The sequence below is a fragment of the Gekko japonicus genome, unplaced genomic scaffold (assembly GCF_001447785.1).
Source record: "Gekko japonicus isolate JY-2015 unplaced genomic scaffold, Gekko_japonicus_V1.1 scaffold2944, whole genome shotgun sequence".
NCBI classification, from domain to species: Eukaryota; Metazoa; Chordata; class Lepidosauria; order Squamata; family Gekkonidae; genus Gekko; species Gekko japonicus.
Window position 1 is genome coordinate 29016 of NW_015163694.1, and position 16711 is coordinate 45726.

Consider the following 16711-nt stretch of genomic DNA (forward strand, 5'->3'; position numbering starts at 1 on the left):
GCTACAATACTGTCCATCGGGTTTTCTTGGCAAAAATAATGGAGTGGGTTGCCATTTCCTTCTCCAGGGGATCACGCTTGGTCTGAGTTCTCTGCTGTGGCCTGTCCATCTTGGGTGGCCCTCCACGGCATAGCCCACAGCCTCATCGAACCACGCAAGTTGAGCAAACTTCAGAGGACGGCGGAAGACCAGAAGGCCTGGCGTGATCTGGTCCATGGGATCGCGAAGAGTCGGACTCGACTGTGCGACTGAACAACAAAAAAAGGCTACAATATTTTTTAAGAACAATTCACATGAACCCTGTTAGACACAAACCCAAAATGTTTTATATATATTTCCCTCCCAGCTGAGAAACCACATATGACAAAATGTTAGGTTTCCACCAGTCTTCTGCAGGGTTAAAAAAAGGATTTTCATCAGACACACGTTGAAAGATTTGATTATTCCCTTTCTTTTCCTCCAAACTGCGAAATCCATTAGACCAGATCAGCATGGTCCAGGATGCCTGCCCTGGGCATAGGAGGGGAACTACCAGAGAGAAAGGAGGGAGCCCCCCCCCCCCCCCCGAAGGCCTCAAATTCACAAAGTCCTCCCAGATCATTTATCACCGGGATGCAACTTATCTCATTAGCATGTTTAAGGGAATTAGATCACAATAGAGAGAACAGGACAACAGAAACACAAGTATGCCATCAAAAAACCCGGCAGCATCATTTCCAATCCCTCCTTCCTTTCCCTCCAAGCTGATTTCCTGTCACTCAAACTTGGACTTGGCACTTCCCCCCCTTCCCCGGATGTTCAGGAGAAGCAGAAGACCCAGGCAAACAGTGGCGGGGGTGCACATGGCAATGGATTCTTTCAAAACCAAGAGGGTATAGATGGCACCTGCAGAGAGAAGGGGACAAGCAAAAATGTATTTACATCCAAAAGACCAGATCTGCTCCCCATTTATCTATCACCCCAGCAATCTCATCCACATTCTCCAAACCAACCCCAACACCCCTCCCCAGTACCACTTTATTTTCCCTGCGGTCAAATCTTCCGCCTCATTTAAATGTGATACTGGTGTGACCAAAGAACCAATCTGTTTTTTAATGCATGTGCCCATCCTCTTGCTTAAACTGGACAGTTACATACACCAACAGCAGTGTCTGCAACACTCACACACCAGCCGCCCAGGTCACGGATCTCTGGCACATTAGGTCGCAATGTCCCCTGCTGGAAATCACAATCTTGTTTCACGCCACCCCATTTCCTTAAGTAGTGGGAAGTTCCAGGGGCAACCTTTTACCCAGTCTGTTTCCCTCAGAGGAGAGCAGATAGTGCCTTTTGTAAGAACAAACTGCTTCGTAACAAGGGCACGGGCTGAGCAGATGGGAACCAAGCACACCCGCAGCCTCAGAGAGTTCCCAAGTAACATCGGCCCAGCTCCATGACCATTTAGAGAAGCTACTTCTAAGAGGCAGAAGAAAACCTCTTTGCTACTTTCTCCATCCAGTCCCAATGTTCCATAAGCCTCTTACAAAATTCAGGACTGGAAAAACTGTTCACAGCTATCCTGACACAACATGAATGCAGGAGAGTTGAGAAACAGTTCCCACTGTGCTTGTGTAGGATAAAGAAAGGTGCCTCTTAAGCCAGGCTTGTGTGTCAGGCCTGTGTCTTCATAAATTAACCGCCAGACAACCCTTACCTATCATGATGATAGTAAGGACGAAGTTGCTGATCTCTTGCAACAGCTGTGGCCCAAAGGCCAAGAGTAAACCAGCCACCACTTCTGTCCAGCCCACCACTTCGAGGTACCGGCCTGGCTCTGGCTTGTAGCCAAACTCCTTCAAGGGGAAAACATCAGCAAACTGCACAAACTGGGATTTCTGGAAAAGAAGGAGGCATTTGGGTTGGGGAGTCAAGAAGAATAAATCTGAAGAACAGCCTTTAATGCCAGCAGAAAATTCCAGGAGATTCATTAGCCACATTAAAGAGGTCCTTGGATTTCAAAAGATGTGTTTGATTTCAGCATATTCTGCCCATGCCACAAAATCCGGCATCCCACACATCTGCAGAAGCAGCAGGAGGAGGAGGAGGAAGGGAAGGGAAGGAGGAGTTCTAGCCCTTATGGAAGCTGGAAAATTCTAGAATTTCTAGGGGACTGGGTTTGATTGGCAGCATCTGGAAAGATCCAAGTTACTTCTGCCATTATGCAGCTACTGCATATAAATCATCCAGAACAACTTGGATTTTTTAAATCATCTGAACCTGGAAGGGAGGTTTAAATCAGTCCCCTATGAGCATAGACTCTGATCTTGCTCTTCAAAGGAAACTGATTCAATGGAACATATTTTCTTTAATTTCCCTAGGCACGGAGAAATCTGGTCGAAACTTATTGAGCCGCAGATCGGAAAGTTTCCTGGCAGATCACATAAAATTAAACTTGATTATCTTCTGTCTGATATGAACCATGAAACAACCCGAATAGTGGCTAAATTTTGCACACAGGTGTATAAAGATCGGGAAATGCATACGGTAGCTTGAGTGAATTTTTAATGCTGTGAAATTGATAGTTTGATTTTATGTAAACCTTTGTGTATGCTGGTCACTAGCTGTAAAATTAAAATTTGATTGATTAGGATTGATTGAACCATCTGCACCATCAGAGAAAACTAAACACTGTTATAATAGCCTTAGGTAAAGTCCCAAACCATGTAACTATTTTTAGGCTTAAAAAATGAGTAGAGAGAGAGGAGAGCGAGAGAGAGGAGAGATTGGATTTATACCCCGCCCTTCACTACCCGAAGGTGTCTCACAGCGGCTTACAAACTCCTTTCCCTTCCCCTCCCCACAACAGACACCCTGTGAGGTAGGTGGGGCTGAGAGAGCTCTGACAGAAACTGCTCTTTTTCAAGGACAGCTCTTATCAGAACTACGGCTTGCCCAAGGTCATCCAGCCAGGTGCAAGTAGAGGAGTGGGGAATCAAACCCAGTTCTCCCAGATTAGAGTCCGCGCACCTAACCACTACACCAAACTAACGAAACAAAGGAACATCAGAATCTTTACTGAGGCATACAAACTAGATCTCATCAACAAAACGAATTGCCAATTTAAATGAAACATGTTCACCAACAGTAGACCTCCACCGACTTGTGATATTATCCATTGGAGCTAACTAATGCTACACAGGCTATTTTGAAATCAACATTTTTAAAGGATTTGTGCTTGTCAATGCACCCTTCGATTTTATGAATTAAATAAGATTTTCACGCTACCTGTCCTGTGCTCAAGGCAGTGAATGGTAAATAAGCAATAAATGAATTATAATAACCTGCTTAAAGTCTGCTGTTTGTAAAATCCTCTGAAAAAAACTCTATTTAGAACAGAGATCACAGACACCGGTGTCAGTTTGTTTATTTGATTTGATTTCTAGTCCACCCTCCCCTGCAGAGCAGGGCTCAGGGTTGTTGTGTGGGGTTTTTTACTCAACTGCCAGTTTTTAAAAAACCTCTGCTTGTTTTTCTTTCTTTTTTCTTTAATTTTAAAGGATTTCAGGCTTTCATTGGTAGTTGATTAATCATGGGGGCCACTGTTAATTTGTAAGGGATAATTTTAAACAACTGGGTTAGAATTTAAGGAGATCCTTGAGTATTCTTTGAAGCTAGTTTTGTGTAAGACGATGTGTTATCAACATCATAAGAAATTAACAAGAAAAATATTTTCTTTTTTTTTAAGTACCCATACGGTACACTTTTATTGTTTTTCATATTATACACCAACAAGCAAACATACAACATAACAAACATCCACTTACACACATAAAACATACAAAGAGATCAGTATCTTTAAATATGGTAACAGAGTTATAAGAAGAAAAATATTTTCTAAGCACAAGTGGTAGCTTCTGTTTATTACATATGATGTTTCTTTCAATATTTTAATAATGCAATATTCAGATTTTGCTAGTATGAACCTGTATTTTTGATTTCACAGCCTCAATTAATCAGGTAGAGCGGCAAGAGATTACAAAGAAAATTTTAAAAAACCTGAATCAGTTGTTGGCTTACATTTTAAGAACAGCCTTTGGTTCAAGTAGTTTTTATTTTGCTCTCCCCAAACATTTCTAATGCAATCATAAGAAAGAAAAGGTTTCACAGGGAATTAAAGGTCACTGCTCTTCAGAACTGCCCATATTTACAGAGCTCCGCCATAATATTTATTTATTTATTTATTCAACTTGATATACCGCCCTAACCCCCATAGGGGTCTCTGGGCGGTTTACATGAAGGGTGCTAGTCACAATTTTAACCCTAACTAAGGCCACATTTTTTCCACGGGGAATGGGACAGCCTACCGGCACCCCAGGTGGAGGTAGATGTCTCTTTATTCCGGTCTGGCTGGCTTCCTTCCCAGCGGTATCGAGCTGTTGTTCTTCTGGCGCATTTTTGCGATCCGGTGCGCCGGCGGCGTCCTCCTCAGGTCCCGGCTATGTCCCTTTGGCTCCGCCGCGCCCTCGGGTGACGTCACCACGCGCCTCCAGCAGTACGACAGTCGGCTGTTGTTCTCGCTGCCAGCCACCAGGGATCTCTCCTTCCGGCCTGCTGCTCACCACTCGCTGCCGCCGCGTCGCCATGCTGCCTTGCTTCCACTGCCGGTACGCCGCCATCGCCGCCGTCTCCGTCGCTATTGCCGTCGCCTCCAAACGCCTCGCCAGAGGAGGGTGCCCCCCACCCTTCTAAGGGTGGGTACCCATTTATCTACTTGCATGGATGTTACGTCTGCTTTCGAACCGCTGGGTGGGCAAAGAAATTCCAGGACAACTCCCTGCTCTTCTCTAGGTGCAGGAGAGAAGCTTCACTACTTCAGAATGTTTTGGAGGTTCTGTACAGCTTCAAGAAGATCCAACTCAATTGAGAGCAGCACACAGTTTAGATAGTTATCAAAAGCACCCCCTGCTTTGTCCAATTGCAGAGAAACCTCCAAATTCTTTGCCCAGGGATCCTTTACATGGATGTCATGGCACTCTCTGATGTGTTTCCGTGTGCCCACATCCTTCTTATCCCAAACAAAAAGCCAACCCTGGCTTCTCTCCACCTCACTGGAGCAGGGATTGCTGCCTTTGTATCTATAGCCATTCAGCTGCCATTGTAGGAGCACTCTTGGCCTGGAAAAACAGGTTGCTTACCTGTAACTGATGATCTTCGAGTGGTCATCTGTGCATTCACACCTCTGGGATATAGTGCACCTGTGCCGACCCTGACCAATAGATATTGAAAGCAAAAAGGATTTTCGCACCCGCTCCCCCGTCACATGCAGGACTCCAGTGCGCATGACTAGGGGAGGGATACGACAATCCCGCCAGTTCCTTCTGACCGCTGCCATTAGTCACAAAAAACAACAATAAGACCAACAGCAGAGGGGAAGGAGGGCTCAAAGATCATCACTCAAAGATCATCAGTTACAGGTAACCAACCTGTTTATCTCCTTCGTGGTCTCTGTGCATCTGGGAGAGTAGCAAGCAGAAAGAGTACAACACATCTGCCTGGAGGAGGGAGCTGGAGGTCCTTAAAGGCACGCCGACTGCAACACAGATCGTCCCACCGCAGAACGCTGATGAAGACATACATCTAGGGCATAGTGTCTCACAAATGTGTGAGGGGTTGGCTCAAGTCGCCGCATTGCAGATGTCATGTAGTGACGTGCCCTTCAGGAAGGCCGTGGATGTGGCCACTGCTCGTGTGGAATGCGCTCGGAGCAGTCCCGGGAGTGGTTTCTTGGCCATCAAGTAACAGAGTTTGTCTCCACAATCCACCTGGAAAGTCATTGTGAGGACAACTTACCCCCGAGTGAGGAGGGAGCATAGGATACGAAGACGGAAGGAGACTTTCAAAAACCCTTCATCTTATCTAGGTAAAAGAGTAGGGGCCACTTGACATCAAGTGTGTGGAGGCGACGCTCCGCATCGTCCTTCAGGGCAGGAAAAAATACAGGAAGAACGATGTCAGCTTCCATATGGGATTCCGATACAATCTTGGGAAGAATGGAGACGTCTGGGGCCAGGGTGACCCCTTCATGATGAAAAACCAGGTAAGGTGAATCACAACGAAGGGCTGAGAGTTTGCTCACCCTCCGTGCCAACGTGATAGCCACGAGGAAGGCCGTCTTCCATGAAAGAAGCGGCAAACTGCACGGGGCCATAGGCTCAAAAGGCTTCCCAGAAAGCCTGGCTAACACTAAAGGTAAGCCCCAAGCTGGCGTGAGGAAACGCAACAGTGGAAAAAGATGAACCAGGCCCTTAAGGAAACGCTTGGTAAGCGGGTGTGTAAAAACTGAGTAGCCCTCGGCTGGAGTGTGATGAGCAGAAATTGCTGCCAGGTATACCCGCACCGAGGAATAGCTGAGACCTTGGTCCAAATGGGACAACAGAAAACAAAAAACAACAATGAGGTCTGAAGGCGGAGGGGGCAGACCAACCTCCTGAAGGTAAGACAAAAACTTTCTCCACTTCCGGCTTCCGGTCTGGCTCCCGCGAAAGGCAGACGCATCCTCGGGTCGCTCCCGAGGGCGCCTTGCCCGCCCGCGGTGGAGGAGGGAATCCGCGCAAGCGGAGACCCGAACGAGCCCCTCAGATGAGAGGAGCTCGGATCCGGGGCGCTTTAGGGCGTTCCAGGGGGGAGTCTCTCTTTCGGTAGTTTTACGGGGTTTAGCGGAACCACCGGGCGTCACCGAGTGATGAAGCGGGAAAAAAAATGGAAAAGAAAAGACTGGCGTAACTGTGAGTTGTCAAAATACAGAGAAAATGAACTAAGAACGTTTCCCCCCCCCTTCAGCGGAAAATGAGGGGGTTAATCCTCTATAAGCGAGAAAGAAAAAAAAGAAAAGAGGGGGGGAATGGACTGAGCGAATAGTGATGTTTTCCTTTGATGTACTTGAAAATAAGCAAGAGGTTTTGTTTCCCTGGAGCGCATTTTAAAAACTTTACTAAAAATAAAAAAACAAGATGTCGGAGCTGGGTAAAGACAAGCGGGGGAGAAGGGAGGGACTTCCGTCTGGGCGTTTGTGTCAACGTGAGTGCCGGCTGTTTAATATTTGGACTGTGTATGGCTATGAATCCAACGGGGATTGTGAAGGAAAAGAAAAGCTTGAATTGTGACAGCGAAAAGTGCCTCATGAGCGCTTATAAAAGTCAACAATTGAAGAGGAGAATCCAGCGAAGGGACTGGGAGCGGATAAAAGCGAAATTGAAATTAATACCATTCTCAAAGCTGGAGATCTCCGGGCATGGCATGAAAGGAAGACGGCTTACAGCACAGGAACTGAAAGAGTTAACAGCGACCCGAAGGAGGAGGGGAAGAAGCCGGAGGGAGAGAAAAACAGAGGAAGCCCCTCCCGTCACTGAGAGTGGAAAAGTAACCAGCACGTAAAAGAAGCGGTTTTGAATGTGCCCTGAAGAGACTTTTTAACAGAAATTCAAAGGAACATTACTAACAAATTAACATAGAAAGTAACTGGAATGGAAAAAAGATGTTTGACAACACGCAGAAGAAGCCTTTGATGATTGGACATTACTAACAGTTTAATCTAACAGTTAATACATCACTCAGCTTTCTCTTCCTCCCACTATATACCCTCCTTATCTTTCTTTTTAAGCGAAACTCCTCCCCTTTTTAGGGGAGTCAATCAAATCTTTATACAAAAAAAAACTTTCTCCACTTCCCATCATAGGAACTACAGGTGGAGGGCTTCGACAGTTCAGCAGCACGTGATCAACCCTACATTGGAGAACATTCACAGGATCCTCCACGCCATCAGTCTGAGATGCAGCACATCGTGGTATAGCACCAAGCTCCCCTGAGCAAGGAGGAGATCTGGCACCACGGGAAAGTGAATGAAAGAGCCCTTTGACATGTACGGAGAATGGAGTAAGAAGAAAGGGGCCAAGTATGCCAGAAAGAGAAAATAACTACCGATCGAAGAGGTCCAAACAGTGCGGCGGTCAGAAACTGGCGGGATTGTCATGCCCCTCCCCTAGTCATGCGCACTGGATCCCTGCACGTGATGGGGGAGCGGGCACGAAAATCCTTTTTGCTTTCAATATCTATTGGTCAGGGTTGGCGCAGGCGCACTATATCCCAGAGGTGTGATGCACAGAGACCATAAAGAAGATCCTCCCAATATCTTGTGACTGGCCAAATCATTCCAGGGCAGCCATTTTGTGATCAGGCACACCTCCATGGCAGCCATTGTACGGTCATGCCCACTACCCATTCACAAAATTCCATCATCACTCACAGAGACCTTTTGCATTTAATATGGGTGTAACATAGCAGAAAAGTCCATCGTACAAATTTCATTTCAATCTTAAATTTGCAGTGCCTTCTCTTGGACTCACCCCTTCCACAAACACACTTTCTAAAATAAGAGGATAATAACAGCAGTCTACATGGCTGTTTTAAACATTATCGTGATAATGTGAACTACTACGTAAATGCTCAGATCACTCCTACAATGCCACCATCTTGTTGGGAGAAAGGGATTTTCTTGGGCAGCCTCTCTGTGAAGAGAGTAACAAATGCATGCACACATACATGAAGCCGCCTTAGATGGATTCAGACCACTGATCTACCCAGGTCAGTATCGTCTCCTCTGACTAGTGACAGCTCACATACTACCAATCCTTTTAAATGGAGATGCCAAGGATTGAAACTTGGACCTTCTGCCTGCAAAGCAGATGCTCTGCCACGGAGCCATGGCCCCTCAAGGGGGAGGAGTACGCGTGCGTGTCTGACATGGCAGGGGGAGATTTCCTTAATGAAAGTGTCAGAATCAGACCATTCGGGTCAATCTGGATATGCACTGGTGTTCTGATGAGCATAGCTAATTGCCCTACTTGCTTGCATACTATCCCAAAAGCTTTATCTTTGTATTCTCACACTGGCTTCTTGTTCTCAGGCTGATTGTAACACCTGCTAGCTATGAATCAACTATTATACAAAGTCCTCCTCTGACATTCTCAGGACGAGGGGGTAGTTGAAACAGGCTTGGTTGTCTATTGTAGATAGTGCGCTTGGTACTCTTTTATGAGAAACCTCCTCCACAAGGGCCAGGAGATTGTTCGCTTCTCATGATGTCTCTTAACCTTGCAGGAAGTCTGTTAGATAAACATTCTCACAGTTTTAAATTGTACTTTGTTAACCTGTCTCTATCACATGTAACCATGACGTATGAATGTGGGCCGCACCGAAGTTCTCGTAAGAGCTAAACTTGTATTACCTGCCATTACTGTCAAAGCCTTTGATTCACCTGCAACTTTCCTGATTGCTAATAAAATCCATAAACGGACTTATCGCGTCTGAGAGTTACTGCAGAGTCTTACAGAAAGCCATGGGAACTTCTACTGAGGGGCTCACTTTCTATCTGTTACATTTTTATCCCACCTTTCCTCCTAGGAGTTCAAGGCAGTATCCTCACAACCATCCTGTGATGCAGGTTTGGGCTGGGACAGCAAGAGTGACCAGCTCAAGATAACCCAGGGAGCTTCTTGCTTGAGTGGAGCTTTCAACCTGGGTAATCCTCATCTAACTGACTTTCGACCTGAACTAGAGCATTGGTTCAAGGAGTTGTCCTGTCAAAATTGCAGTTGCAGAAGTGTTCTGAGCAGGGTCCCCCAACATAAGAACCCTGCTGGATCAGGCAACAGTCCATCTAGTCCAGCATCCTGTCTCACACAGTGTCCACTCAGTTCCTCAGGACAGGGCATAGAGGCTGAGGCTTTCCCCTGATGTTGCCTCCTGGCTCTGGGATTCAGAGGATTAGTGCCTTTGAATGTGGAGGTTCCCCTCACTCACCATGGCTTGCCGAGGTGGGAGGATAAGCATAGATTAGAATTTATCTAGTCCCCTTTTAAAGCTGTTTATTCCTGTGGCCATCACTATATCCTCTGGCAGCAAATTACACATTTTAATCACTCTGTGTAAAGTATTTCCTTTTGTCTGTCCTAAACCTACTGCCCATCAGCTTCATTGGATGCCCTCGAGTTCTAGTATTTTGGGAGAGAGAGAGAGAAAAATCTTTGTCAACTTTCTCCACCCTATGAATCATTTTATAAACCTCTATCATATCCCCACCTTAGTCATCTCTTTTCTAAACTGAAAAGTCCCAGACTCATCAGCCTTTTCTCATAGGGAAGGTGCTCTAACCCCCTGATCATCTTGGTTGCCCTCCTCTGCACTTTTTCCAGCTCTGCAATGTCCTTTCTGAGATATGAGGACCAGAACTGTACGATGAGGCCAAATGAGGCTGCACCATAGATCTATACAGGGACATTACAATATAGGCCGTTTTATTCTCAATCCCTTTTCTAATAATCCTTAACATAAAATTTGCCCTTTTCACCACTGCAGCACACTGGATTGACGCTTTCATTGAGCTATCCACTATGACCCCAAAATGTTTTTCCCTCTCAGTCTCAGCAAATTCAGACCCCATAAACCTATACTTGAATTTGGGATTTTTTGTCCCAGTGTGCATCACCTTACCCTTACCGACACTGAACTTCGTTTGCCACATTGTTTTCCACTCACTCAGTTTGTGGAGGTCCTCTTGGAGATCTTCGCAGTTGGCCTTGGTTTTCACTATCCTGAATACTTTTATGTCATCTGAAAACCTGGCCACTACACTACTCAGTCCTAGTTCTAAGATCGTTGATGAATAAATTAATTATCAATCCTTGTGGGACCCTCACTGCTTACTTCCCTCCATTGTGCAGAGGGAAGGAGGAAATCCCTCACACACGCACACACACAGAGTAAGGGAAGCTAGAGAGAATGGAGAAGTCACTGTGCTTCCAGATTTTACCTAAATTAAAGCAGGCTGGGGGACAGATTATTAACGGCCGCAGAAACCAAATCAATGCAGTATAACTTGACTGTGTGAATCCATTTCCTGCCTAGATTCTCCCTCCTCTTCTTCCAGCAAAACCGCTTTGGTGTGAATCAGGCTAAAATCTGAATGTAAAGAATCTGTCGGATTGAACTCTGGCTCAATCTGGTGGGGCACCCCTTGAGAATCAAGGATGGTTGGGACACTGGGTTGTCCACCCCCAGCATCTCAGGGTAAAAGACATCCATCTAGACACCAGATTAACAGTCCAGCATTTCCCACTAGACCCAGAATTTCTAAAAGGACCTAAAGGGAATCTTTCTCTTCCATGTGCTTGGCTGGATTGCTTGGAGTTTGAATCCAAGGGCAAACACTGAGCAGATTTATGCCAGTGCACTATGGGTGGTTCTGTGCATATTTATTACATTGTGCAGCCTCGTGTGTGCAGCTTGCTAATAAAGGACTGGCAACAACCAATATATGAGCTACAGAAACTGGACTGATTATTAATCAATGTGTCGATTACCAGTACCCTTAAACTATATATTTTCAGTTCTGCCAATGGGCTTTCTTTTACTGGGTCTCTGCTGATCTCTTGTTCCAAATTTTGACAGCACTTGGCTCTTTAATTACAAAAGATATCTAACCCCTATCAGAAAACAGTAGCCTCTGCCTATCCCTCTCTATATTTTTTTCCAGTTATAACTTCAAGTTATTGAGCCCCCTCCACTACCTGTCAATAAAAAGCTGTGTTGGGAAAATGCTGTTCTGGCAGGCGTCCGAGTGGGGGGAAACCTTCCAGCCGGCAAGGCAACACCCAGGCCCTTCCTTCCTTCCATCAACGGCCCAAAGAAATCTGCCGACTCAAGACAGGAAGCCAGGTTCCTTCCCCCTCTCCACCCCCGTTTTTCTGATTGCAGCAGTGTTGACTCGGGGACAATCTCGGTTGCCAGCTGATGGCTGGACAGGAAATTCTCAGGAGCGGGGCAAACGCCAATTCCTTTGCAAGTGAAACTGATCCGCAGTCCCAATCTACCAAAACTTCTCAAATTCAAACCCGATTCGCGCCCAAAACATTTTCGAAGGCAGGGAGCCAGATCCAGGCAGCAGCCAGATTCACACAAACCAGTGAGAAACCACCCACATGACGTTTGCATCTGCGGTGGACCGCTAACAACTCTATCGCCCAAGCCCACGTGAAATCACGAGCCGCTGCGACTTCTCCATACCCGCTTAAAAATATTCCCTCTCGAATTCGCATCCTGCGTACACGAGGCGAAAGACTCGCACGAGCGTTTTTGCACTCGAAAGAGCCCTGCAGAAACCATTAAGTGATCGTCTTCCCTTTAAGCGGAGTGGGGAACAGTCTCGACTCTAGAAACACAAGCGGCGCGGCCAACCGGCTGCTACCAACGTGCACCTTGATTCCTCAAGGATGTTTACTCCGAAGTAAATTCCAGTCTGCTCGGGCGGACTTAAGTGCGCCTGGGACCGCAGCCCTGAAGAGTTCAATGGGGAACACAACAGCGGGCCCGCGCTGCCTTCTTTAGCCAAATTAAAACCGCAGCCCTTAGCTGCACAACAGGCACTTACTTCCAAGGAAGCCTCACCTAAAGATCGGGCTGCAGGGCTCCCGACTCGGAAGCAAGTCCCGTTACATTCCGTACGGCTTACCTCCTAGTAAGCGTGCACCCCGGCTCGAAGTTGCATGCCCCAAGGCCAATCGTGTTGAGTTCCATACATGCATCGGTTTTTTGCAAATTAGCAACACTCCTCCCAATCTCGCTTTTTTTGTTGTTGTTTTTATTTTTGCGCGCGCACTCTCTTTTCTATTCGCCAATTGCAAAACAAGCATGGCCGGATCCTTGCGCGCTTTCTCTCCTCTTCCTTTTTTGCCAGAAGCAGACGGCCGCACAGCAGCCCAGCCGGCCGCCACCGCCACTCACCATCTGCCGGTAAACTTCGCTCGAAATCTGATCGGTCAGCTTGACGGCTCCGGTGATCACGAAGAAAAGGCCCAAGACCACGCGGAGGGCGACGAAGAGCAGCGCCATGACTTCCCTCTTTCTCTCTGCTCCCCTTCCTGTTTGCTCGGAGGAGGGGAAAAGGAACGGGGAAAGGGGAGGAGAAAAAACACTGCCGGCCAAAAGGGGGATTTCTCGCCGCCGGAGGGAATCGACACGCAAGACTGGCGAAGCTGTGGAGTAAATGCACCACCCAGTCAAACTTGTTTATTCCGGACAGTGAGAGAAACATGGATTGGGTATTCATTCCAAGGTCTGTTCATAACTTCCGATGGACGCATCTACATCCTGCATGTAAGGGGCCTATATCTTTTGCTAACAGCCAACACGTGTTCATTTTATGTCAGAACAGTATCTGGATAACAGGTCATAATTTACAGTGAACACCCATGCGGTATCCTGCATGTAAGGACCAATTTCTGTTTGTAAGAAAGAGCCAGTGCACATTCACTTTACAAATCAAACCAGGGACCAGTACGATGCCAAACTTTGCGTGGACACCCAATCGGCTGCAGCCCAGAACTCCTGAGCTCACGCAATCTGCTGGCCTCAGCCTCCCGGCAGCCGGGATTACAGAGGTGTGCCACCTCGCCCAGCTGCTGGGGAGGCTGAGGCCGGTGGATCATGTGAGCTCGGAGTTCTGGGCTGCAGCGGGCTATGCCGCTTGGGTGTCCACACTAAGTTCGGCATCAAGTATACCTGGATCAAGGGGGTGGGGGTTCAATCGCAGGTTCAGCTGTACAAGCAATAAATGTAAAGTGAGAATGCAGGTGTAAAGGACATAACTACACAAATGGTACATGTGTTCAATACAACTTGTGAACAAGGCTCATGGCGGACCTGGAGACTGTGCCTGCAGACAGAGGAGTGCTTCTGAACAAGTGCAGGGCATAATGTTAACTAGGAGCAAGTTGGTCTTGCTTCTCATTTTTGGGGACTCTTCCCCTTTGAGCTCTGCCTGTGACTGTAAACTACAATTATGCACAGGGCTATTTTTGGGCAGGAATGAACAGGAATGGAGTTCGGCTGGCTCCCAAGTTGGCCACGCCCAGCAGGAACTCATTAGCATAATAGGCCACACCCAACAGCAGAAACTCATTAGAATTGGCCTAACATGCAAAGGAGTTCCTGCTACAAAAAAAGCCCTGGGTTTTGACCACAAACAAGGTCAACAGAATAAGAAGCAAAAGGTGGGCATGGCTGGATGACCACACTTCTGTTAACATGGGTGTGTGGCCTAATATGCTAATGAGCTGTCAGGGCTGTGGCCTAATATGCTAATGAATTTCTGCTGTTGGGTGTGGCCTATTATGCTAATGAGTTCGTGCTGGGCTTTTTCTACAAAAAAGCCCTGATTATGCACAAAGATATTCATTGTTTTGGAGGGAAAACTTTGACTTGTATATATTATGTAGCCCTGTTTGATGGTCCTCTGGGGCAACTGGTGGCCAACTGTGTGGACCGGATGCTGGATTGGAGGGACCACAGGTCTGACCCAGAAACGGTATCTTCTCTTATGTTGTTACTTTTATTCTATGCTTACTCCAACTATCCAAGGGCAGCATTCACAGTTCTTCCTTTCCTGTGGTTTCACCTTTGCCATACCGATTACATCAGATTGGCCCAATGTCATCCAGCAAATTTTATAAAAGGGTCAAGATGTAATCAAGGTCACCTAAATCCTAGTCCAGCACTGACCACAACAGCACACTGGAACAGGAAGGAAGCTCAAGAAAAGCAGGAAAGGACTGGCATGATTTTATTGAGCACATGTCTGTTTTTATTTATTTATGGGATACAGCAGTTATGAAGAGCAAGTGATACCCATGTACAGCTGCGAAGGCAAAGTACAAATCCATTTGAAAGTATGTGGAAATGGTTGGTAATCAATGAGAACAGAAGAAAATTGATAAATTGTCTCTTCAGAAACAAAACCCCCTGAATGATGGCTGTGGAAAGTAAATTACTATGTCTTTGTGAGCTAGCAGCAATCTTTTTTAAAAAAATCAGTCTATTTTAAATCCTGCCTATGTGTCTCTTCTGTATAGTGAAGGTTGCATACCTTTAGTCATATTGCTTGTATGTTACATAAACTCATCAGGACAAACTTAGTGTAGTCTCTGTGTGTATTCAAAGCAACAGAAAGGGAACCGTAGACCAAGTAGCTTTCTTAGCGCCAGAGATATTTGTAAAAGATCTGTAGTGACTGCAGATAATAGATCTACAACAGTAGCTTTCCCCTTTACATTCTTACCAGCCACTGTAGAGATGGCTGGATGCTGCCCCGGCACCTGCTTTCAGTTAAATGTTTATATCCCACCTTTCCTTGTGGCTCGAGGCAGCTTACAAGTCTCAATCGAAACATTTTTAAACGAAAGCACCTCCTGTCCAAAAGATTCCTGCAGTTTATACCTTGTTAAAAGCCCTGGCAGCACCTCCTGAAGATTTCTTACAGTGACTCTTTCCTTCCCCTCCTCAGGGAGCCCATTCCACATTGTGGGGAGCTACAATGGAAAAGGAATGGGCTTTGGTTCATGCCAAGCAGTGGTGGAATGGCCAGTAGGTGGCAGCCTGAAGTTGGTATCCAGGACACATGTGAGATGGTCTCCTTTAGATAGGTGAGTCATACATCAGGAAGGGCTTTCAAGGTTGACCAGCACTTTGAACTGGACTCAGAAGCAACTCAGAAGCAAACTGACAATGTAGTTGCTTTAAGATAGGCAAGTCTCATTGGCTAGTCCCCCTACAATTGGGCTGCCACATTCTGAACCAAATGCAATTTCCAAGTTTTCTTCAAGGGTAGTCTGGTGTACAGCACATTACAGTAATCAACCACAATCTTACATGAGCATGGTTCAGTGTAGCTGAAATGGCTGAGTCTGCTAACCAGATAAAGCTGATAGAAAGCACAATATTACTACCAGAGAATGACCTGGGATCCCATCAGCAGCCTCACCCCCCCAATGGCCTGCCAAGAAGCCACTTTCTCCAAAACCCTTCTTTGCATATGGGTTGGTAACTGAAGGCCAGGCAATATACACTCAAGGAGGGAGGTGGGAGGTGGAATTTGACCTCATCTAGGACAATGGCTATAGGTGCATAGAGATTCTTCTGGTTTCAAGAAAGGCATTTGTTCCCTCTTCAAACATGTCTAACTAGTGTCCAGAGACGATTACAGGTGTTAGTACTGCACTACAAAGATCCCACGACAGATCCAGTTAGCTCTTTTAAGATGGTTTTGTACCTGCAAAAGACAAAAATTTGGGGCTGCACAGAAACAATGAAAAATGTTTTACCTTTTTCACCACCACTGATCAAGGAAGATCACTTCTAGAGCATAACCTAAGTTTACAGTCATCTCCAGAGAAACTTTTAAGAGGGTTCCTCACCACACTGCCCACTAGGGATGTGCAAAAAAAAAAAAATTCGGTAAAATTCGGATTCGGGTTTATTGGACCCGAATTTTTTCGGAAAACCCGAATATCTATACCGGTAAAGCATAGATATCTGAAAATTTTCGGGAATCCCGAAAAATTCGGGTCCATTGTAACCAATGGGGCCATTGAAGTCAATGGCAAAAATCCTCTTGAAACTTTGCGGGGGGCTGGGGGGGAGGGGGGTTGGGGTAGAGGCTCCAAACTTGGAGGGAGCTCACTGGAACCTCTTCCCAACATGCCCACCAAGTTTCAAGGCGATTGGACAAGGGGGTACAATTTTATGGCCCCCCAAACAGGTTGCCCCCATCCCATTGTTCTCTATGGTGGGAAAAAAATTACTTTTTTCCCCACCATAGAGAACAATGGAGGGATGGGGGCAA

General features: G+C 46.3%; 1 protein-coding gene across 1 annotated transcript; it reads right to left on the bottom strand.

Moving 5' to 3' along the window:
• Positions 1-613: 613 nt before the first annotated feature.
• ZMYM6NB (ZMYM6 neighbor) lies at positions 614-12949 on the bottom strand. Its single transcript, XM_015407805.1, has 3 exons — positions 12817-12949; positions 1694-1874; positions 614-885 (listed from the first exon to the last, which is right to left on the bottom strand). The coding sequence occupies exons 1-3, from the start codon at positions 12922-12924 to the stop codon at positions 755-757; spliced, it is 420 nt and encodes a 139-aa protein (XP_015263291.1). The 5' UTR covers positions 12925-12949; the 3' UTR covers positions 614-754.
• Positions 12950-16711: the final 3762 nt, after the last annotated feature.